The 25358-nt window shown below is 39.2% G+C and overlaps 1 protein-coding gene across 3 annotated transcripts in view; it reads right to left on the bottom strand.

Annotated features, from left to right (window-relative positions):
• The window catches only part of Kif6 (kinesin family member 6), a 359724-nt gene that overhangs the window by 160640 nt on the left and 173726 nt on the right, over nt 1-25358 (bottom strand). For all 3 annotated transcript variants that reach the window (XM_074082264.1, XM_074082263.1, XM_074082265.1), the window contains 3 exons: nt 17540-17645; nt 16569-16707; nt 12226-12438 (listed from right to left, as the gene is read on the bottom strand). In XM_074082264.1, coding sequence (XP_073938365.1) covers nt 12226-12438; nt 16569-16707; nt 17540-17645 — 458 coding nt within the window. The remainder of the gene's footprint in view (nt 1-12225; nt 12439-16568; nt 16708-17539; nt 17646-25358) is intronic.

Here is a 25358-nt window from a genome sequence, read left to right as displayed (position 1 = left end):
CAATTCCTTTTCACCAAAATGAAGTAGAAAAACCAAATCAAAGTACTTAACAGATTTACGGAATCATAGCTTCAATGAATGTTCTATCATTGGCAATGAGGGAACCAGAGAGTAAGGACAAAGCTCAGTCTGACATGCAGCTGGGAGTGAAGCAGTGTTTCTAAGACTTTCTGGCTGAGGGAGGTGAATAGGCAGGGGAACAGGAGACAGAGGACTTTCTAAGCAGTGACTAAGGCTCTAATCAATAGTCAATCCTTCCATGTGTAGACTGGAGAAAGGCTGCCTCCAAGGTGTCCCTTTTCAGTCACATTCATTTTCCCACCCACATATACGTCTGTTTTAGTAAAAATGAGAAACACAGTCATATGTATGAGAGCCAGCTAGACCAAACTGTTTTAAGAGCAGAGGGCTGAGCTCTGGTTTAGGTCGTCAGAGTCACTGATAGGTGCTTTATAAAAATCCTGTTTCATGCTACAAATAAAGTCAGGATCCACTTATCGGTTCTCAAAATACATTTGCTATTGAACACATTGACAGAAACTATTTTCATTTTTGTTTGTATAAATCCCAGAATGTCATATTTGATAAAGGAAGTGCTGATGGAATTCTCAAACTCCAGGGGGATGACAGGTGCTGTTGTTCAGTGTTATTATTGTTTCTCATCACAGGATAAAGTCTGAGTATCCTATGTTTAGGGGGAAATCACAGAGTGAACACTGTCAGATAGGAGGTTGAAGCACTCTTAGCTCAGTATATGACCCAAATCGAACAGACGAAAGAATCTCCTTGATTCAATTTGATTTCTCTTAGTTTAGTGTCTATGTATCACCTCTAGAGGGCGCTCTGTGGAGTTCTCTCAATGTGAGGACATATTTAGGAACCTACAATTTAGGAAACACAATACCAGTTTTAATGAACGTCTGACTGAGGAATGACCCATATCTATGAAGCCACAAAACTACTGATGCAGGAACAGTCCCCAAGTTAAGTGTGCCAGCCCTCAGAGAATTGCTATAGTTGCTGGAGCCAAACTGAGGTGACTGTCAAGAGATGAGCAGGTGAGGGCCATATGAACTGCCTCTTCAACAATCTGGGGAAAATCCTGCCTGAGAAGTTCCAATGCCTTCTCAAGACTTTCTGTGTAGTATCTTGACTCTGATTTTCTGTGTAGTATCTTGGTCTTAACTTCTATGTTATCCTGTGATTTCACAGGGTATGAACATTCTAAAACCCAGCTGACCTTCTCCTCTGCCCCATCCATGAAGAATTCATTTCAAAGGGAATTCTCAGAAGCATATCATTAAAAAGCCAATAAGAGACTGAATATACTCCACTTACCAGGCCTGTAGCCTCAAGGATAATCAATCTTACCATGACTTTTAGCCCTGTCATCTTTGGTCACCCACAAAATACAAGCCCCTCCAAGCAACTGTCATCTCACATAGTATTCCCAAATCCTTGCCCTACCTCTACCTCATCCCACCCATTCCTCCTTCCACAACTAGCCTCTCTGAGAACCTGTCTCATTATGCTTGCCGAAGCCCTTATTCCATTGTAAACTCTCCCAGATGCTCAATATTTTCATGCACTTTCCTTTTAGTCTCTTTCTGTACTGAATTCTAACTTTCTCCCCAACAATACTGTGCTCTCTGGAGCCCTATCAAATTGAGGATGTTTGTTGTCCAGAAATTTACCACCAGAGGGGACAAAGACAGTGTTAGCCTTCTTCTGGTTCCTTGATACCATTTCGAAATCATGACTTATTTATTTATTTATTTATTTATTTTTAACGCCAAGGCCAAAGCTTTTCCTCCTTAGAGATTTGTACTATTTGGTCTCATTACCCACTCTCTCCAATGATGTGACTTAAGGGTACTTAGTATATATTAGTCCAATGAGTAAACAAATTTCTGTTACCCCCAAGCTGACTTGGTCTCCTGCTCACAGTTTTTCTTTCCACCCCATTTCCTACCAATATCTTAAATGGGTTCAACACCCACAGAGGCACTCCATTTAACAACTCAAGGCTCAAAACTCCTTAACTTCCAGTGATCTGTTCCCACTTCTTCACCTCCTACTCTTCAATCTGGCATAGTTTGAGTTTCTGCCCCTGCATTCTTTGGCAAAGGTACTGAGCACTTCCCATCCAAAGCCAACAGACTCTTTGTAGTTCTCATCTTACGTGGCCACTCTGCAGCATCCAATACTGTTAACCACATCCATCTCCTTGAAATTCAACCTCTAGCCTGGCTTCTGAGGTCTTACTCTCTCTCAACTTTCTCTTGTTTTCACCATTTTCCTTTGTTGGTTCTTCAGTCTTAACCTACTTCTACTTGCCAATATTGGGATTAATAAAATATTCTGTCTCTGTCCCCCTTTCTTCTTTTTTCCTTGAAACTCATCCCCTGTACTGCCTTTTCCACTCTTATGGCTACCAACAAGTCGATGATACATCCGTATCTCAGTTAAACACTTTGCCTTGAGCACTGAAGTTATACTTAGGGCTTAGACATTCCTGCCTCATACTCATTCTGAACATATTCATAATCTAACTAATCAACCCTCCCGCCAAACCTGCCTCTCTTCATGGATTCATTGCCTTGGTAAATGATACTATATTCATTCAGAAACCTGGAAGTAATCCTAGATTATTCACCACCTCCCTTTTCTAATCAGTTACATCTTGCTACTTATCTTCTCAGTCTCTACTATGGCAGACTTGGTTCAGGACCTCATAATTTCTTAGTTTGACTGCCACTATATCATCCTATCTTCCTCCCTCCACTTTCCAATTTACTCTGTGCACTGCTACCAATAATCATTATGTAATAGAAATTTGACAATTTTCTTTTGTGTTAAAGAGTCATAATGACTCCACACTGCCAAGGAAGTAAAGTTTTAAACTTGGAAGTGTGACTTTTAAGCTTCTCATTAGCTGGTCCCCTTCAGCCTTATTTCTTGTGAAACAGCACTCTGTTTACACAAATCCTATACTACAGTCAATCTCAAAACTGCCAAGTGTCCCATACCTCCACGATTTTGTTTTGAGAAGTTTCCTGAGTCTCATTCACTTTTTAATATCCAGTGCTTCACACAATGCCTGGTATCTTAAGTTCAATGATTTTTTATTAAGTGAATTATATAAGCCACTGCTCCTGCAGGATAGTCATTGGTGTTCCCACAGCTCCTGTCTTATGGTCTCCATATCAACACTTCATACAAACAGTCAACAAAAAATGATTGTTTTTTTTTGTTGCACACAAATAAATCACTGTGGGCAAGTGGTGTTCCATGATTATTTGGTTGGTACATTCTACCAGATCTGAGAACAGGGCTCTCTCCCCAGCAGTTTTTGAAAGGAGCATTGGAGGTATCCCTTACCTAAAGAACTCATTTGTTTGAGCAGGCAATATCCATCATCATTTATGGACTTAACTGAATATAAATATAAGCTTCCATCCAAAACTTTAGGACAAGGTGAGAAAAATGAGCATATAATTTCTTCTACTATTCCTTCTGCAACTAGATAGGGAGAAAAGGATGTTGATCTCTTGGTGATTTTAAAATAATACTCATGAATACTGATGAAATAACTGATGAAAATAAACAAACAAGAAAACAACACAATACAAACAACTCTTTTACCCTGTTAGAATCATTCCATCTGGCTGTATCTTCCTCTGTCTTCTCTTCATCATTGCAACCATTGCATCATTTCCATCAGTGCATCAGAGGTATCACTTCTAGTTTGATACTGCTAGTTATTTCCTCCACAAGTTTACAATCTGGGTTTCCCCTTTTGATCATATCTTCTTTTCCTAAGAGTCTGGAACTGATAACTGACTCAACTACTTTTTGAGGAACCTTCAACTATGTAGACCCTTTTCTTGAGCTTTCATTACACTGACAGTTCTATCTACCTTTTTCTCTCTCCTCTTAGATTAAAAATGTCAGAGGTACTCATTGATGGCGATTTCCATCAATGATAGATTGGTAGGAAGGTAGGTAGGTAGACAGATGGATGGATTGGTAGATAGATGACTGGATTGATAGGTGAGTAGATAGAAAGATAGATAGATAGGCAGATAAAAGGAGCACATGGGTGCTAGTGGTATCTGCTGTATCTAACTAAATGTTCAAAGTTGAGTCCCACTGAAGGCCAAGTTGTTTTCCTTTATTCATCTGTTCACTTTTTAGATTTGAAAACCTTACTGGGATCACAAAGACTACTAGAAAAAACAAACATCCAGGAGTGGGCATGAGCTTTGATTTTGGATCTGAAAGCAGAGATCTGTGTAGTCACTCATTCCTACCTTCTCTCTCCCTCTCACTCTCCTTTCATTTGTGGGTGTCATTTATACATTTAATCTAACCTATACTCATTTAAAATATGAAGGGTACAAAGATACATTTCTCCAAGATAGTGCATAGAATAAATCTTGACTGTTTGGGTAGTACTGTGGTCTGCCTCAGTGTGATTGTCACAGAGCTAAGGAGAAGGCAATGATGCATTTACCCACTGTTTCTTTAATTTGCGTTTATGGAGAAATGAAAAGATGAAAGTGTGGTCAGTTGCAAAAGAGACAGTGAGATGGATTATGAGATATTTGAAAAGCCAAGGTTGGTATTTGTGCCTGAGGCCAACACAAAGCAAACTGGAAATGATCTTAGAAAAATTTGAATTTTATTCTTTTTCTCTAGTTGTTTATTGGGTGAGTTTTGCCTCCATTGGCTTCTCCTTGACTTCTCATTTTTAACTTAGTGGAGGACTAGGTATGTTAAAATTTATAAACAATAGCCTTTGGTCTTAAGAGCAATCCTTTGAGCAATAGTAAAGAAAACTTAAGGAACTGACTCCAGGTTTGAAATGGTGTCCATGGATGCTCCCTAGTTCTTAGGCATGTGCCTGCAAGTGCACTGTTACCACTCAGAACACCTAGAAAGCTGGGAGGAGGCACAGCTGTCCTCTATGCTGTGAAGAGCTGCTGTGGCCTCCTTCTATAGTATCTTTTGGTGTTCCTCTCCTCTTCTTTGTTTCCTTACTCCCACCCCTGATCTATTAATCACTTGGTCTCCAGCCACCTCATACCCAATATATCATAAAGAGTTCTTTCAAATGTACCTCCTTAGAACACAACCATCACCACTCTCCCTCTTGCTTGGGTTGCTCCCTTATAACCAAATGAAGAAAATTCCCTGGCATGGCATTCACAGATTTCCATGATATGGCCCCACTTAATCAATAAAGCACCCAAAATTAAAAGGGGGAAGTTCCCATCTTTTGCTGGATTCTCTGTCCCTGAAGCAACCATCCTAGCAATTTCTCACTCATTTTTCTAGCCTTATTTCTTCTGATTTCCTATACACCTCCAAGGCCCCAACTAAACAAATAACCACATCAATTTTTAGCTTTTGTTTGCTTGCTTGTTTCCAAGATTTGCTTTCCTTATTCTTTTTAAAGTTTTATTGTTTTAATTATAAATTGACAAATTATACTTGTATGCGTTCATGAGGCACAAACTGATGATATGTGTTATGAATACAAGGTAGAATAATTCAATTAAGTTAATGAATATATCCATCACCTCAAATACTTCACCACTTTTTAGTGGTGAGAACATTGGAAAAATTCTTTTAGCCATTTTGAAATGTACATTATTATTTATTATATTCACCATGCTGTTCAATATATGTCAAAGTAAAAGAAAATTTACCCCTCTTGTCTAATTGAGACTTTGTACCCATTTTCCATCATCTCTCCAGCCTCCTGCCCCCAGAATGGTAACCACCATTCTACTTTCTGCTTCTTTGATTGTTCAGATTCACGTATAAGTGAGAATCAGTGTTTGTCCTTCAATGCCTACCTTACTTCACTTAGCATAATGTTCTCCAGTTCTATCCATTTTGTCCCAAATGGCAAAATTGATTTTTTAAAGCTGATTAGTATTCTATTATATATTGAAAGTGTTAAGGATGATCTACCCTACAATATGCTGATCTGATATATTGATTATTTCAGGCTGGAAACATTAGAAAAACTGTAGTTGAAGAAAGAACTGTCTAACTTGCATTTTCCTTCGTGTACAAGGGAGAGGTATCTTCCCTGAAACAGGGCTAGAGAGCAGACCTTATCACTGAAGACTGGAAATTGTTGCTGCAATGGCTCTGAGTAAATAAACTCACTAAAATAACTGTTACCTTCCACCACTAGCTATGTACTGTCTACATATCACCTAATGATTCCCCTGGGATTTACTGTTCCTAGTCCAGATCCCTTTGTCCTGCCATTTCTTTACAAATTTATTATTCTTTGTGTAAAAAGAATAAAAGACCTTGTGAGGGTTTCTAAGTGCATGTGAAAATTACTACAACTTGTGTGCATTTCTCCTGTTTATTTTTCTTATGTTAATTTGGTTATTAGACTCAAAGATCACACCTAAGAACTAAAATGGGTAGAGGTGATTATTACTCTCCCCTGTGTGTGTGTGTGAGTGACATTTTCTTTATCTATTCATCTATTGATGCACACTTAGAATGGTGCTGTATCTTAGCTATTGTGAATAGTGCTGTAATGCACATAAAAGGGTAGACATTTCAAAGTATTTGGGTAAATACCCACAAGGGGCATTGCTGAGTCATACAGTAATTCTATTTTTATTTTGTTGAGGAACCTCCATACAGTTTTCCATAATGACTGTGCTAATTGACATTACCAACAATGGTGTACAAGTTTCCCTTTTCTGCATATTCTCTCCAACACTTGTTATCTTTCATCTTTTTGATAATAGTCATTCTGATAAGTGTGAGGTGATATGTCGTTGTGGTTTTAACTTGCATCTCTGTAATGATTACTGATGTTGAGCATTTTTCTCATACCCGTTGATGGACTGGAAGAATATGTTAAATTGTCCATATTACCCAAAGTGATCTACAGATTAAATGCAATGCCTATCAAAATTCCAATGTTATTTTTCACGGAAATAGAAAAAATCCTAAAATTCATATGGAACCACAAAAATCCCTAAGTAGCAAAGGCAATCGTGAACCCCAAAGAACAAAGCTGGAGATATAATACTACCTAATTTCAGATATACTACAAATACATAGTAATTAAAACAGCATGATGGCAGTGGCATTTCATTTTCACCAATGAAATGGCATAGAGACAATAGAAATGAACCCATGCTGGTATAGTCAATTGCTTTTTTTCCTTTTGTGTTGGTACTGGGATTTTGAGCTCAGGACCTCATGCATGGTAGGCAAGCCCTCTACTACTTGAGTGATGACTCCAAGTCTTTTTTGTTTTAGTTTATTTTTCATATAGAGTACTATGTTTTTACCTGGGTTGGCTTCAGACTGCAATCCTCCTGATCTCTGCCTCCAAGTAGCTGGGATTACAGGCATGTACCCCATGCCTAGCCCCAGTGAATTGATTTTTGACAAAGATGTCAAGAACACACAATGAGAAAGGATGATCTATTCAATACATGATGTTGGAAAAATAGATATTTATATCTAGAAGAAGGAAATTGGACCCTGTCATACCATAAACAAAAGTCAATTGAATGATAAAACTACTATAATAAAACATGGGTAAATACCATGTGATATTAGACTGGGCAAAGATTTTTTTGGATTTGACCCTGCAGTATAGACAACAGAAAAATAGACAAATAGGATTATATCAAAATGAGAAGCTCCATATGACAAAGGAAGCAGTGAAAATGAAGAGACCACCGACTGTATTAGGAAAAGCAATTCGTCAGTGATACTTCTGATGAGGAATTCATATCCAAAATGGATACGACATTTAAACAGTTCTATAAACGCAATGAATAATCTGATTTTAAAATGGGCAAGGAATATGAGAAGGCATTTCTCACAAAAAGACATACAAATGCTTGCATCATCCTTTAAGACAGGAATGAGTATTTTGGAGTGTTCTTTTCCACCTTTGAATGTCCAGATTCTACCAGTCCTCTGAGACCTGATCCCTAGGTCTTTAATGCTTTCTTCTGTATATTGATTGAAGGTCTCCCCTGTTCCTTTGAATTCTCACCTTTCTTCCAACTTCTGCTTAAAGCATTTGTTATTTTATTTCATGCAGTTTAGGTACAAAGCCAGCCCCCACTAGTTAAATGTAGGCTCCTGAGTCAGAGACCATTTCTCAGTTCACCTTGGTATAGCCTGCAATGTGTACACTGGACCCTTCCATGCAAATAGCAGGGATTCAACAAATTCTCATAGTAAGAGAAGAATGTTTGGAGTCTTCAGGCTACACTTTGGTTTTTAATTAACTTTTTTTTCTTTTTGGGGTGCTGGGAATCAAACCCAGGGTCTCATACATACGAGGCAAGTGCTCTACCACTGAGCTACTACTTCCCCACTTTTTAAATTGCTACTGCCATCATCTGTGATGAGTTGGTTCTAGTAGCCCCTCAAACAGTTAAAGAATGCAGTGAGTTATGGGGCTTTTGGAAAACTGAGTGCTTCCAGGTGACATTTTGGAACTCATAGTGAAAAAAGTAGAACAGAAAATAACAAAACAAAATAAAAACCCCAAACCAACCCAACCTTAAAACTCTTCCTATTTTAAAGAAAACAATGTGACTCTTTTCAAACTGTGGAGCTGAACAATCCCTCATTATTTCAACAAAACCAAAACAGACTTAACTTCCCAAACAACAGAAAGCCCCAAAGCCTAGACCTTCCTATGCCTAAGGCAGCTGCTTTGGCCATGACTCTGCAGGGCTCTCCAGTGAGCCCTACATTCGGTTTCATTTTCTATTTGAAGGGATTCATTCTAAGCAGACAGTCGGGGGGGGGGGGGGAATAGAAGTGGAGGGTTGTTGTGAGCAGACAGTTTTAGGGCTCATTTTCTGCATTAGAAACAGCCCCAGAGGTGGTTAACAGAAACTGACAACACATACATGAGACAGGAAAACTTTCAAAACAGGCCTATCAATTTTTTTGTATTTACTTTGGTTTACATAAACTCCTTATATATAAAACATTGCAGCAATACAAGTCTAATTGACTCCTAGAAGCTTAAACATTGTAATCAACTATTCCATTACCTGTTGTTCGGTAGCATTGATTAATCCACAACAATTTTCATCCTATTTGTAGTTTTGCCCCAAAATAAAGTCAACCCCCGTCAATCCCTCCCCAAATGATTAGACTATAGTCAGTACATTTGCAAACCTACTCCTATTTAAAGTTTTTCTAGAACTATATCCAAGGACAGTTAAAACAACTAAAAAAACCCTTTCAAATACAAGGCTCTTCTCCAAAACTTTTACCTCATTTGTACTTGGATTTTACAATTTCCGTTATTTTTTCATCAATTTTCAATTCAAATAAACTTAATTCATGCTCCAAACAAAACTATAGTTTGTCTTGATAGCAATATCAAGGGAGAAAAAGAGTTATTGAAAAGGCTGACTAATTATAAGGGAGGAGAGAGATTATGAGATGCTGTGGGGAAGAATCATGAAATGGGAGATGATGTGGACAAGAAGCAATAGAAATAGAAAGTAGAAAAGGTCTGGCACAAACACAGCAAGGACTGGGCAGTGATATCTGAGGCCGTTTCTGCACAGGAACAATAGTGTGTATTTGGAAAAGGCCAGAAAACAGAGCTCCTTCCATCATGCTATGCAGTTCTAACATTGTTATATGACCTTTTGTTTTAACAGTGTAGGGGCAGAAAGGTATGGTACCTTTTCTTACCCATTATCAGGGCCACGACTGACATCCCTATAACAAAAGACAGCCCAACAAGAGAAAAGCATAGCAGATTTATTTAGTCAAACTTTTATGTGACAAGGGGGACTTTGAAGACCCAAAGACCTAAGAGAACTTGTCTGCTTACATTTGTTGACAGCCATGTGTGATCAGGGAAAAAGGGGGATGATATAATATAATAGATAGTGGGAACTCAGCAAGTCTGTCTGTGCAGATTCTTCTTGGCATCTTTGTGTGACAATCCTTCCTCTCAGGTATAGGGCAGGACTTCTTTTGGAATGAGTATCAGATGTGCAGGTCAGAGAATCTGTTTATGGCCAACTCTTACATAGACATGGTAGGGTAGAGTAATATTTCTAGGTTTTATGCTTAGTTCTGGGGGAAGGGGGTTCTAGTTTCTATGGCCTGCCTTGTGTGAGGAGGACTGGGAGGAGAGGGAAGCAGGAGAAAAAAAAGAGCAGGGGAAGGTCAGAAAAAGCATTTGCTCCTTAGGTCCTTCCAGCATCCTTCAGTTCAAAGCAGAAAGCCTACTAACTCTCTATATTATGGGGTTTCATTTTCTGAGATCCAACAGCCATGTCAATGCTATGTTGTTGCTGGCTAACAATGCTAGTTATCATAGGGGCAGTGGGGGCACTCACTGTCCCTTACTTCACCCTTATCCTCCACATCCTATGATCCATCAAGCCCTAGCCACTTAACTTCCTAAATGCTTCTGATTCCCCTGCTTCTCTCATCAACTCCAGTCTTTGGTCTGGTCTACTGCATGGCCTTTGAACTGGCCATGTGGTCTTAGTGACCTCTGCCAATCCAGCCTGTCTTCCCAAACCTCTATACCACAAGCCACCAGGCCTGGCCTTTTTACTTCCTAAAATGCTCCTTCCCACCACAATTGTCTTGAAAGCAATTTCAGCAGTTGAGTTCCTCTGCTTGCAATATTCCTCCCACCCAAACTTTATCTTCACTCCCTTTTGGATCTTTCTGGTGTTAACTTGGGTAGGGCTCCTGGAATGTGCTCCCTGAGTAATATCAAGATATATCTTTGTAATCAATTGTTCAATGGCCCTTTTCTCTGTCAGTGCATAAGTGCTCCGAGGTCACAGGTTGTATTTGTTTATGTGTGTCCTTATCTGGTATGTGGGGGTAAAACCAGAATGTATCTCATAGGATAAGGATTAAATGAGTTAATTAAAGCAGACAACTTAGTGTAGTTCCTCACATAGCATATACAATGGCTATTTAAGCTTTGTCTGTAATATTAATTGCCATTGTGCCTAGAATAAAGTATGTGCTCAATAAATATATATTGACTGAAAAGGGATGAATAAATGAGTGGATAAATTGAAGAATTCACCAAGCTAGATGTCCTCCTTCTTGCCCAACCAGCTGGTGTCCATAGTATAATATAATATAATATATAATATAATTTACTCATGCTGTATAGGAAAGAATAACAGAGAAATCAGTGTTTTTTTTATTAACAGTAAAAATTGCACTTTTGTTTTCCTGGGATTTTCAATTTATTCTACTGTGTAGTAGAAGAACTAACTAGTTAAGACAAGGAGACTTAGAATGAAGAGATACAGGAATGTGATATATCAGAAAGTATATCTCCATGATTTTCAAAGTTGTCTTTGTTAAGTAAAAAGTGTGCTCCTTACAATACTCAAAAATTATTCCCAGGCTAGATCATGTAGAAAGTCATGCATGTCTATCCCAACAAATATTTGAGCAGAAAAAGTCAACTTATGTTGTAAAAAGGGAAGACTTTCACCTCTTTGTTCCAGTACACCCCATACTTCAGACTCCTCAGTCCAGAGCAAGGCACCAGTCATGTGACTCTACATCCTGCCATGCTGGTCCAATAAGGAACAATGTACACAAACAAGTCTGAATTTCTAGTGGATTCTATAGCAAGGGACCTGGCATACCTATCGAAATCCTGTGAAATCCTATGATAGGACAAAGTTTTGTTAATGTATTTACCTTTAAGGTTGTGATAATATTTATAGTTATTTTGCTGCACATAATTCATTTGGATTTGGAAATAAACATCACATCATAAATGTAACATCTGACCTTATTCTTTCTCTCTATGTCAAAGAGTTTTTTCTTATGTTTCTCTCAAGCTAAACTTTTCTGTTCTTGTCCTGAATTCATCTAGTTCTACCTCTGAATGCTGTGACTATTCATAATTTTTTTTTAGTTAAGTCATTAATTTGGGAAGCTGATATTTAAGAAATTTGATAGAAAAATAATTTTAACAAATACATTGTGAGAGCCTTCATCTTTGCACATTTAAAAGTAAAGGATGGCTCAAGTGACAGTGTGCCTGCCTCGCAAGTTTGAAGCTCTGATTTTAATCCCCAGTACCTCCAAAAAAAAAAAAAAAGAGAAACCAAGACAAATAAAAGTAAAGGATGCTATACTGAAATCCATGAAAGACAATTAAGAATACTGGAAATTTACTTAACTAACCTGTTTTATTGTGGAGCAAACTGGATCTGTTCCTGGAAGTACTGAAGTCCTGGGCCTGTATGGGGACCGAGGATAGCAATGTCTTTTCACCCAGGTTCCCACGTGGGAAGGGTAAGCTCTGGGGGAGTTTGATTTCACTTCTATCCGCACTAGGTAAGTGGAGAGCATCCTGGGTTTTCTTCTTCTCCTTTTTCAGCATATTGACCAGAATATCTAAAATTTGACTTAAGGATTTAGTGACATGCTAGATAATAATGATCAAATTCAAATGTTCCAAATACAATTAATTTCCCAATAATGTTTGTGACTTAACACATGGTAAAGACTGGCTACAGGAAGACCCATAGGAGGCTATTAGTCTGTCACCATGGCACCATCACACAAACTAGCAAATGCAAAGGTTTTGAAAATGTTCTGAGTTCAGCATTTTTATGAAAGGGTTAAGAAAAAGTAAAATGAACACTGAGAAATAGCAGATAGGGGAACTATGTCTGTATCTGTGAATACGTTTTTTAACTGGGAAGATTCCCCGCTTTGGGTGAGCATGTGGTTGTCTAGGAGGCAGCAGGAAAAGCAGAGGTAGAGGACAGTGAAACCTACCCAGCTGGTACATGGGCCCTATCAACCCTGGGGTCAATGTGTGACAAATGTGGAGCCAGAAACATCCCTCCCCATCCCCCGCCCCCGCCCCCCAGCAATGCTTATTTAAGAGTATATTTAGATGGAGGTTAAAAGTTACTTTTGTTAAAATCCCTAATTTTTGGTCTCAAATGGAACTGAAAAATAGTGTATTATTAGCATAGATATCTTACATCAAATGTACCTTTTGGGGGCCATTGAGATATGCCAGGAACACTGATGGTCAGTGCATTCTATTCTTCTTTACTAACATTACTGTTCATTCTAGGCCCCAGGTGCCTAGAATTGTAAGAGATTTTTTTGCCTCAGACACTGGGAAGAAAGAATATAATCCCATTTGAGAACTTCAGAACTCTGACTGCACATATGATAAGATGAGTTCATGGCCTTCACCATCCCTGGAAAAAGCATTAAGGAGGAGGTGGGGGAGTGATAGCTAGATTACACTTGTTCTTGAGCAAGAAACATGGAAGTTTTGATCTCCATCTTCCTTCTTTGCTCTAACACTAACCTGTTGGTGATTTCAGAAAGCATAATCAGTTTTTCCCTCACAATAACCAATGAAAACTAGAGGTGTTTACAGTCTCAGTGTCTAGGCCTTAGGTTGGCAGAAAAGAACAGGGTCCTGCCCAGCCCTTCTGCTTCTCTTTCTGTGGGACTGATTTCCAACGTCACACCAATGGCAGTATCCATTCCTTCCTTTACTCAGTGATAGTGGTTGGAGCTTGAACTATGTGGCAGGCACTGTTTTAGGCATGGATATTGAGCAATGAAAAAGATGGGCTAGTTTCTTGCTCTCATGAAGCATATGTATTACTTGGGAAACATAGATTTCACACATGCACACATATACGTGCATGTAAATACACCACCTTAGAGAGTGACAGCGCCAGATAGCTAATTTTAAAAAGGTCAAGAGTGCTTAGGTGGTTACCCTTCACTGGCTACTAAAAAGGCCTTTCTAAGAGTGATGTTTAAGTGAAATCTGAATAACAAGAAGAACCAGGCAGAGGAAGAGCATCAGAGTAGAGGAAATGATGAATTTTTAAAGAGAAATGAGCTTGGCAGTGGTTCCTAATATAACCACCCTATAATCCTACATACAATGCACAGGAAAGCTGCCATAATGCAGAATTACCCATCTCCAAATGTCAATAGTGTCAAGGCTGAGAAGCTCCATATTTGAAGGACAATAATAATAATGTGTGTTTTGTGACTGGCAAAACACACATGGGGACAAAGCATAACGAAAAAGGTCAGAGGGGCTGGTGTGGGCAGAATCATGGAGGGCCTCGTGAACTGGAGCAAGGAGTTTGGATTTTATTCTAAGTATAATGGGAAGCCCCTCTGAGACTTTAATCAGACAAATGATTGCCCTGATTTACGTTTCATAAAGTTCACAATTTAAACCTGTCTTCTTTGTTGCCTTCCTTCTTGCCTTTTCTCAATATCCCGCTGGCCCCCACCATTCTCACTCAACATAGGCCTTCATGCCATGTTCTGTGCTGGGTGTTGAATAGTCCTGTTACCTATTTTGTGAAGGTGCCTCTGAATTTTATTCAAACTGATGAGGTCACTGAGATGACTCCATTTTTAAGTCCTTTTCAAGAACACTCAATGTTGTTCCCCGTCATTTTGGTTACATTACTGTCTTTTGTTGAGCTAAGTATAATTACTTTTCTTTCCTGGAAGTAGTAGTTGTCTCATTCTTCCTGTCATAGGCTTAGCCTTCTGGGCTCTACAAAGAAAGATCTGAAAATAGCCTCCAACCTGACGGAGTAGCTGGCACATTTCAAGAGTCTTTCTTGAACATTAGCATTTGATAAGCATAAAAGCTATGAGGCGATTAATTCTTACCTGCTATTTTCCCCTCTCCTCAGCTTACTTATTGTGTACGCTGGCAGAGCTGCTATTATATTCCTCTCTAGTGCTCACTGTCTAGTGCTCACTTCTGGTCTTGTCAGCACAGTTGGCTTGGCAGCGCAGGTCTTATGCTCCTGTAGGGTAGCAGGCAGCCTCACTGAGTGGCTATAAAGCTAATAAGTGAAGAGCTAGGATCTCAATCCAGGTATGGATTCAGGTTCAGTATGCTTCTGTCTGTAACTCTTTATACACAATCCTTTTGAATAGGAGTCTCAGATGGAAAGAACCTTGTTTGAATTATTCACAGTCAGTAAAGAATCTGGTGTAGCCCCACATGAATGGCGGTACCCAGATTCCCTGCAGTGAAGACAGGAAATGATGTATGCCTCTCTTTCACTCTCATTTTTAAATAAACATATATGAACAAGCTTGGACTGTTCCCTCTCTGTCATATCTTGTTTCATCCCTCCTATTTGCACAGACATTCATAAGCCATGAAAGAGATTAAGAAGTTGGTAGGAGTATTTAGGGGAGAAGATCCTAGACAAGGATCAAGGCCAGGAAAAGAAGCAGAGCCCAGACTGGGGCTGGGGCCAAGACTGAGGTCCAAGCTGGGGCCATCCCTGGAGATGGATGGGGTAAGAGAGAGAAAAAGGAATGCAAGGGTGACAACACTTGCGGGCAGCACTCATAGACAAGGGCTGTGTGTGGGTGTAATTCACAGTTGAACCTACTGTTACTGGCTGGAAAAGAAAGCAGCCAAAACTTACTTGAATCTGACATACAGGGTCTGCTAGTACTCAACTAAAATTAGAGACTGAAGTTAATCAGGCAGCATGCCTACTTTGTATTTGATTTGTTTTTATCTCTTTATTATGGGATTTCCTTCGTGCAGACTATTTTTATGCATTTTGCACAATAGCTGAAGCTAAAATATCTTTTAGTAATTTTTTTAAAACAAGAAAAAATGTCTGTTTATAAGAAATAAACCAAAATGATTTCTTGTGTTTATTTAAATGCTACAAATGTCATGAAAATGTCAAATCTTTTATAAGAAGCTTGAAAGGTAAAATGGGAAGCAGCTCTGAAGAAATGCGGGGGAGTCCTGAGGTCCAACAGCCCCTCTAAAGGGGCTCTTTAGAAGTGACCACCTTGTCTGTAACTGGAGACAGCACATGCTCCATGAGCTGCTACCACGTTCAGCACCCAAAATACACTGCTTCTGGAGCCAGGAAGAATTCTATCTTAAACATTCATCTATGCTCACTTCCAAAACTGGGAACATTTGTAAATGGAACCCAGAGCAGCAGATCTGGCTTTTAAATAAAAAGTTACATTTAAATCAATCTCTGATCTTCATAAGCTAAATACCATTTGCCATTTTTCAGCCATCATTTGAGTTTCACCCACACACCAGCCACAAATTCTGGGCCATGATGAGGCTGTGGTCAGCCTGGTGTCCAGTCAGCTAGCTAAAGATAACCAGTTCACTAACTGGCTTAGGACTGAAACAGAAAGTGTACCATATTGTAGTCAAAAATATACTGTATAAAATTTAATATTAAGAGATGGTGTACAACAGCTTATCCTTTTTCATGAACTGAAATGCTCTCTGCAAGAGTAACTATACCACACTAAAAATAAAGCAAAACATTTTCCTTTACAGTGACTCCGCTTTTTGTGACTTGCTGGACTTTGTTTGCTCAGGGGACATTTTATTTCTCACTGGAATGGGAAACAGGGTGGGGTACTGAGAGATGTGGCAGGGGGATGATCTCTTAAGTGTTCCCACCCCCTTTCACTAGGAGGGGGAGAATGCCTTATCACTTCAGAAAGGATACTGATTTCATTGTCTCTCTGCTTTAGAAGGTCCCGTAACTTTTTATATTCTTCCTCTTTTAGAGATTCTTGGCACTCTTGGTCTTTGATTTCAGAGGAGACTGGACTCTTCTCTGGGATCTTCTTGTCATTCAGTAGCTTCTGTAAGATGAAATAAGAGCTGAGTGGCCATAACTCTAGTCCAAGTTTCTTTATTCCTTTGACTCTTTTCCTCCACATATTGGGTAAGCATGTCTTACCCTGCCTCCTCATCTTTCATAGTCTCTACCCCCTTCTACCTGTCTTCCTCATTCCATCTCTCCTATCTTATCTTTCCTTCCCTAAATTGGGAAATTCCTACTCAAACATTATCTCCTCTTGCATTCTATCCCCTTTCTCCATAACCTCATAGCACTTAATTCATACTTTTATTACAGCACTTGTCATGCACTGAAATTATTCTTTACTTATCTGTCTTCTCCATGGCTCACTTTTACAACTTTGCCTATCCTATACCTGGCCCATAGCAGACTCACAACAAATTTTCATTATCTTCATGGAGTATGTAAACACATAAGGAAGGCAGAAGTAACAGTTAATGATATTCCCACTTCCTCATCATGAAAGTTAAAACCTGAGGCAGAGAAAAACTGATCAATTATCTGGATACATTAAAATGTTGGGGGAAAATGAAAAACACAATTCTAGTTATATCATTTGAAAAAAATGGGCTTTTAAACACAGAACTCTTCTGAGGTAGAAGGTAGAGATTCTTGGCAAAAGAATGAGAAGTCCATGGACTGAGTTGGGTTTTTGGCATGTGAGGTATAATGTCTGAAGAAACTCATTGATAATCATAGCATTGGCTCAAAGTTGTTTTCTGGACATACGAAGTTGGGTCCTAATTTGTCAAGGCTTGGCCAACTAGAAAAGTTTTATTGATGTTTGAACATGACAGGAAATGACTTCTACTGGAGGGAACATTTAAATTTACCTTTAAATGATGAAAACAGTGATGAATTTTACGCATATCAGCGCCAACCTCTAGTCTACCCTCTGGATCCTGGTCTTCCAAAAAGGATGTTATTAGTTTTTCCAGCCTAAAAATACATAATGCATGAGAAGTAAGTATGAGCTTGAAACTTTAGAAATTCTGATGGCACTACTTGGTTGTTTAACATTTGAAGTACAGGATATTGTTCCCACTTCTTCAAAGAAATCCAGATATCTGTTTTAACTATATAAAATGAAGGAGAAAAATGTTGATTAAATGAAATTCATAATGATTCAATTATTTGACTAATTTCCAAGGAATTTTTATATGTAGTTTTCAATATAAAAATGATTTTGATTTTTATAATCCATCCATTCTAGCTAAGCTGAATTTCTTTGCCTCTGTGCCTGGCTGCCATATTGCTGGAGAAAGTAATGAAAAATGGTTTTTATTAGTTTCATTAAAAATTCATGCTACTCAGCCTCAGCTGGCACCTCAGTGGTGGTCCTTGAACTCTTTCAGCCATTCCTGGTTGATTTGTAATGACTACAGTGGCTCTTCCAATCTTTCTGTAACCCCCATGTCACCCTTAAGTCTACTCTTCCACTTCCCATCAAGGAGGTGTTTTTTCACCAGGCTGAGAAAGTCAAGTTGCTACAAGACTCCTTTAGAATCCTTTGCCCTCACCACAGAATGGCCTTAACTCACTACTCAGGCCCTCTTCCTTCTTCTACATAATTTGGATGTTATTCTTCTTCCTTCTTAAGGCTAACTTCTCCTGTGGGCTCTCCCTGCTTCTTCCAGGACTTTCCTGGTCAATTATCTCCCTTCTCTTTCTTCCTTCTTCATCAACTTTCTGCACTCATTCTTTTCTCTCTGCCTACAGTGATTTTCATGTTTTTCTTATTCTAAAACAAAATGAAACAGAAAGCAAAATACCTGTCCTGGAGGGACCATTCACCCATTCTGTCCTGATGTTTTAAGTTAGTTTGTAGCGTTATGTGTCTGCACTACATTTTAGAATGTGCATGTATCTCTCACCTCCATACCAACTTCCAGTACTTAATAAATATCACAAGGCAATTCTTGGTTCTTTGTGTTCTCCTCCCTCCAACATTAGGTTTTCAATGCAGTTATGTTCATTAATTAATGGATTCATTTTCATGGAAGTCATTCCTATCAGTGTTGAGTTGGGACCCTTAATAAAGAAGGTGGAAGGATGGCAATCTTTATCTAAGATGTCAGGTCTCCCATCCAAGTACTAACCAGGCCCAACCCTGCTTAGCTTCTGAGATCAGATGAGATCGGGCGTGTTCAGGGTGGTATGGCTGTAGACAATGTCAGGTCTCACAATGCAGCCAAGCCCCTATCTTTCTACATTATGATGGAAACATTTGCATTCTTTCAGCAACTTTAAAAACTGCACACATTTCCCTTCCACTGTTCTCAGCTCACTCAGACAAGATTCAATGATTTCTATCACAGAGCAGCTTTGGGCTTTGTTTTAATCTCTTTCTGTAATCTGTAACATGGGACAGCTGACATTTGCAAGTCTGAGACAATTTATACTGTAATTCTTAAGGAGTTTCCTCAAGTGGACAGACCTTTGTCGTGTGCTGATTGGCTTTTTCAAGCCACCAGATACACAGAGAGATTAATTTCTGATACAAAGACAATTTTTGTATATTATTAAAATACAAATTTTGAAAATTACAAATAATACAGATGTGAATGAATTAAAAAGTAAAAACTCCTTTCCCTACTCCCTGCCTACCACTCCAGGTTTCTTTACTTACTCTCAACACATTAGGAAATCTACTGTTAACAACTGAAATGTATTCATCTGGTTCTTAAAGAAGTATATACTATGTCTAACATAAGCATTCACAGATTGTATTTGTTTTTATAAAACCAAGATTGCATTCTGAATAATTTTCTGTACCATAATTTTTCTAAAGAATTTACCGCAGGTAATCTTCCACATCAATATGCATTCAGTAGTGCAATTTCATTTTTAATGGCTCTGTAATAGTCCATATTATGGAGATGTACTGTTCCTTTCCTGATAGATATTGAGGCAACATATTCATCATTGCTATTTTACTTTGTAATCCATGAGGGGGCTTGGATCTATAATCTCCACCTAACGAGACTTCAAAAATAATAATGTTTACCTATCTACTTGTATTTTCCCTGAATATTTAGCAGAAATTCTGAAAACCACCATAAGCTCTGGGTTTCTCTGCCATGAAAGCACTTTATGGTTTCCAGTGTCCACAGAATTTCTAGTAGAAATTCTAGACATTAAAACTAGAATTTTCTAGTAGAAATTTCTAGATATTAAAACTGGAAGCAATAGTTAACCAATTCTTCCTTCTTGCTTTTTCTTTGGAAAATAACTTCTCTGTAGTTGGATCATAAAGCATATATTCTAGGAAATGTTCTCTGAAGGAGGTCTGAAGTGGAATTCTAGCTCACAAGAAACCATTGTAAGATACAACTCTGTTGATTGGTTCAGTGGCCACTCATAGATCTCCCAACCTCTCTATAAGCTTTGGTTATTCCCCCAAAGTTGCTGTCCCACACAGCAACAGTACAAGCTACAAGGAGAACCAGGGGCAGGATCCAAGGAAATGGGTAAGAACTGCCTGCTGTCCAAGTAGGAGAAATGGATTGCTTTGCTCCTTTGACAATTGTAGCATTACTGTGGTATACAACTAAGACTGAAGACCAGGCCTTTCCATGTGCAGTTTACTCTTAGTGTTTGAGACAAGAGAGCCTCTGTAGATAAGAAAAATGCCTGGTCTTTCCTTCATTTATTTGATTTACTATGGAACTTATTTTCTTATCAAGTAAGGACTTTGTCTAATAATTAAAATGCAGAAAAATGCTTAATTCAGATGTTTCCAATGTACTAGTAGTTAAGAGTGAACAAATGACCCCAAATTCCCTGCATTTTCTTATCTGCCAAAATAGTTTCCAAGTTCATACCTAGACCCTGCTCCTGCTGAGGGGCTCCCAGTTGCCAGAATTCTGCTGGACAGTGAAGGATGTTTACAGAAGAGGCTCTCTATGGAGGTCATGTGAGCACAAGAAAGTCTGTTCTTCAGTCAATAAGAGACTTTACTTTTTCAATGCTTTCACTAGAAAAAAGAAGAGAAAGGAACCCTAGAAATCTCACCCGACACTGAATGTGATAAAGATGTTTTCATTATTCTCAAATAGTGTCTGTAAGAGTTTTTATAAACGTGTTCTTGTCAGCACTGACTTCTAGAAACCATGCCTCTATGGTGCTGGTTGTGGCAAAGTTGGGAGAAAAGAGGAACAGGGCATTCGTGAGAAGAAGAGCAAACCTAAACTTGGGCATGGACCCTGGCCAGATCTGAACAATGGGGACAAAGGTGGAAGTGTTGCCTCTTGGAGTGGAGGGGAAAAGGGCTCTGTAATTGGGGGACAAAGGTAATAGGGGTGTTCAACGGCGCAGTATTCATTCAGGAAATTTACCCCAAACAAGACTAAGGAGTGCAGAGCAGCAAGCTTTGTCCTTAATATTAAACTGGAGAGAACGACGTGGATGAAAACTACCCCTGCCTGGTGGGTCAGGGCTGCTTTGGAACAGAGCCATGGGAAAAGCTGGAATCCTATAGCTGGTGGTTCTTAGCTCATCTGTCTCCTCACTGGTTTTAGGAGAGGAATAGACAGCTCATTTTAAAAAGCCAGGAAATAGATCTAATTTAAGAACTTGGTTGGTATTAACTGCCAAAATATGTTGAACCTCTACGTATCATTTTGCCACTAAAGATTGCCCCATTAAGGATAGACAGAGGGTCTGACAGGGTGGGTCAGAGAGCATGCCGAAGAACTATAGCTTACATATTACATGAGCAAAGATCTGAAAAAGAACTGAAAAACAGTGATAGGGATATAAAGGAAAACTTGATAACTATTAACTTTGAGGAAGTTAATATGAAGAATGGGAGGATAGTTACACAGTTAAAGACACTGATTGTTATGGGATAAGGAATATGGCTGAGTGACTGGATGAGTGATCTTAACTAATTAACCAACCTCATTGGGTCCCAACTTTCTTCTCTCTAAAATGTGCAAACTTATACCATCCCTGAACTATAAGCCTGATGAGTAAAATATTGCAAGGACCAAAGTACCAGGTATTCCCTGGCTTATTAGTGACTTGCTATTTGAACATTCCTTGATAGCCACCTATGTCTTGGGCACTGTGCTCATGACTCATGTTTTCTTACTTAAGTGGAAAAAGGGCTAAAGGGACTCTCCTAGCTGGTTCTCGCTCTTTTTTTAGTTCTTCATTTTATTTTTTTTTCTTTTATTCATATGCACATACAATGTTTGGGTCATTTCTCCCCCTTCCCCCGCCCCCTCCCTTACCTACCCCGCCCCCTCTCCCTCCCCCGCTGGTTCTCTTTAGAACTGACTTCTCCCAATTATTTTTATTACTACTTTCATTGAACATCCATTCTAAAAGTCAGGTATGTTCATGTGTATTTTGTTATTTATCTGGATCATTATCCTATAAATTATTATCCCTCTTTCATAGATGAGGATAGGAAATGCGTGTTGTTGCTAAGGTAGGAAAGGGAAATGCTGAGGCTTGAAAACGGATCTTTTGAATCAGGATCTTTTGCATTTTTTCTATTCATGCCACAAAGGTTCCCAACAACTCTAAAAACTGTTTTGCACTTGCCATAGACTCAGGCATGCCACATTAATACTTTCAACTCAGAATTTTCCTACAGACGTATCTTATAGTAAGTAAAAATGCAAACGGCAGGTTAGTGAAACCAATGTACAAACTTTGTGCCTGTCATCTCAGAGAAAAGAGTTTTCAACAGGCTGTAACAATGGGGGCTCTTGAGACCAACAGTGGGGGCAAAGGAAGACCTTACTTTGACTTTGCAAACAGATGGGTTTCTCTTATGGCATGTGACCCTTTAAAATATGCAGTGTTGGGATAGTGTTTAATTTACAAAAGGAAAGTTCAGATAACAACAATAAATTCACAGTTACGATTAACTATGATCCACAGGACACAAAAAACTGAAGGCTGAGATTATGCCAACAGCACTATGACCAAGGGAAACTATACAAATATTTTTCAAGGTCATGTTTATTTTTTGTTAGATTCCATTGAAAGAAGCATTCCCAGTTGGCTTAACAGTGGTTACCTCAGAGTTTTTCCTTTTAGGAGGCCCTGGTCTGTGACAAGTATGATATATACTGTATGCCCTCCTTCACCCAACTAGTAAGTGAAAGACATGGGCCCTCTTGTGCAAGAAATGGACTTCAATGTCAACCACTCCAATGGAATGAGCTCCTTTTGATAATAGTAGGGGGGTAGAAATTTCATGGTTTTGGTGATGCAGAGGAAATTCCTATGGAGTTTTCCTTCAAGATTTATCTCAGTAATGCATATTTTCTTCTTCTCCACAAAAGCTGTTAAATGGCACCTCAAATGCAGAGCTGCACAATTTGATAGTTTTAGTGACTTGAAATAGCAAATGTGAAATATCAAAATGAAAATCTAAACTGGTTTGCTTCTTGAATGGCAAAGATATGGCTTATTTATAGAAATGTGAGTTTATGGTCATATATGGTCATTTAATGGAATTCATTCCTTTCATGGAATTTAAAAAAACTATTTTGAAATATGAATGTTTAAATGAGGCAAATTTAAGAACACTAATGACATTTTATAAGATCTTTTAAACTAAAACAATGAAGGTTTTTGAAAGTTACAAAATTTAATTTTGCTTTTGTCAATCCAGATTGTCATATATCTAATTTACTTAAAGGTGCATATGTCTTGCTATGATCAAACATTTGAACTTTAGTAGGCACAGAAGGGTTCAGTAGTTTGGAACAAATGTAAATAAGATGAAAATAGCTGATCTGTCTGAGGAGAGGCAGTGGGTGGGTATGACGGTGGAGGTCAGGCTACAGGCACTGCTGGATCCCAGGAACCCAAGCTGGCAGGAGAAGAGCCTGGGACTTCTCACCACCAAGTTCCTATAACTTCTGCAGGAGGCCAAGGCTGGTGTTCTTGATCTCCAGCTGGCACCTGAAACCCTAGCTGTGTGCCAGAAGCAGCAGATTTACAGTATTACCAATGTGCTAGAAGGCAGTTGGCTGATGGAGAGAACCCTGAGAACAGCATCCAGTGGAAGGGCCTGGGGCTGGCTGCCTTGCCCAGGGGACTGAGCTCTGGGCAGAGATTGAGATGTTGTAGCAGTGGGAGCAGAAGCCGGGCCAGTTCAAGGTGCCTGATCTCAATGTCTGGCTGACAAGATCATGCTCTGTGTGGTTGGGACACATACTATCTGATCTGGGGGTTACTTAGGACCTCTTTCTACTCTCTCCTGCACAGCTTGAGGGCCACGGCCTATCTAGGCTTTCTTTGTTGCATGGTTTTGGTCACAACTCCCACTCCTGCATCTACTGCTCTACTATGCTAGGGTAGCAGGGGAAAAGGGCTCAGCCCTTCCACCACAGAGCGAAAGTGCTTACCTTTCCTTCTCTGGCACCTCCCTTCCCAGCTTGGCTGCCACCCAGTGGCACAAAACCAAGGAACTGCCATTACCCTCGTACAGCAACTTGTCCAACCCTACTGCCTGCTCCTGCTGATCACTTATTCCCAGCCCAGAGAGAAAGATGGGTTAGAACTGGACACTGGCCAGCACTACCCAAAGGCTCCTTTGTTGCTTCCCATCACAACCCTTCAACTCTTCCTGGTCCTCTAATGCGCATCCACTCTACTGGTCCTTAGCCTTGTGTACATTTAGGGGTATTGGAGGGTACTAATAGAAAAGAACAAGGGTCCTTCGCTAGGAATCTGGGTGAGTTGATTCCTGAGGATTGACCCAATCTCCTATTGCCCCACAGCCTCTCCTCATTTCCATTTATTTATTTACCCTCAATTAGAGCTATTAGCAGAGACTTAAAAAGATTTAAAGTAATGAATGGATTCCTATATGAATATTGTTTTATACTTTTGCAGCAAAAGAAAATTGTAATAAACTGTTATATTGATACAGTCCAAGTGAATAAAGACCATGCCTAAGGCTAAGAAAAGAGATAAAAGTAATATAAATTAATCAGTTAATAGATATTAATAACTCCACATTTAAATGCTACTTTACCTTTTCAACTCCTTATTCATTATATTCAGACACTATATAAATATGAATATACTTATCTACATAAATTCATAATAAATGAGAACTCGACTTACAGGAAAGAGAAAGGTGGTATGGTAGGGTGGAGGCAGAGAAGCTAGTTATCAGGATAGCTGGTGGCAGGAAAATGTAAAAAACAAGTCATGACTGTAGAAAGAAGGTAGAGGCTGAAAGAGAAGTTAAACTGCACAACCAGTTTAGGAAAAGAATGAAGTTGAGAGACAGATACCCAGGAAAGGGACAGGGAAGACAAACTAAGAATGTGGAAAAGTCACCCAGAGAGCCCCTGGCCAGTGCAAAGATTAAGTGTAGGAAGAGGGGAATAAGAGGTGACAACAGGAAGAAGGGTAGGTGAGGGAACAAGGATAGGAAGTGTGGAGAAGGAACAGAGTGCGTGGGGAGAAGGGGAGGAGAAAGGCTGAAGGTGGATAAAACCAGAGTACACCTATAGGAAGGAAGTTTGTTGGGAAATCTGGAAGAATATGGACCAGCTGGAAGGGCACCAACTCTACTAAAGGTTTATGCATCCATGGTTAAGTTTCCCTTGACAGTTCATAGACTTTCCTGACAGTTCCTTAATTTGAAGGAATGGAAGCTATACCCCCTCTTTG

This window comes from Castor canadensis, chromosome 8 (assembly GCF_047511655.1).
Source record: "Castor canadensis chromosome 8, mCasCan1.hap1v2, whole genome shotgun sequence".
NCBI lineage: Eukaryota > Metazoa > Chordata > Mammalia > Rodentia > Castoridae > Castor > Castor canadensis.
This window is presented reverse-complemented; position numbering and strand designations above follow the sequence as displayed.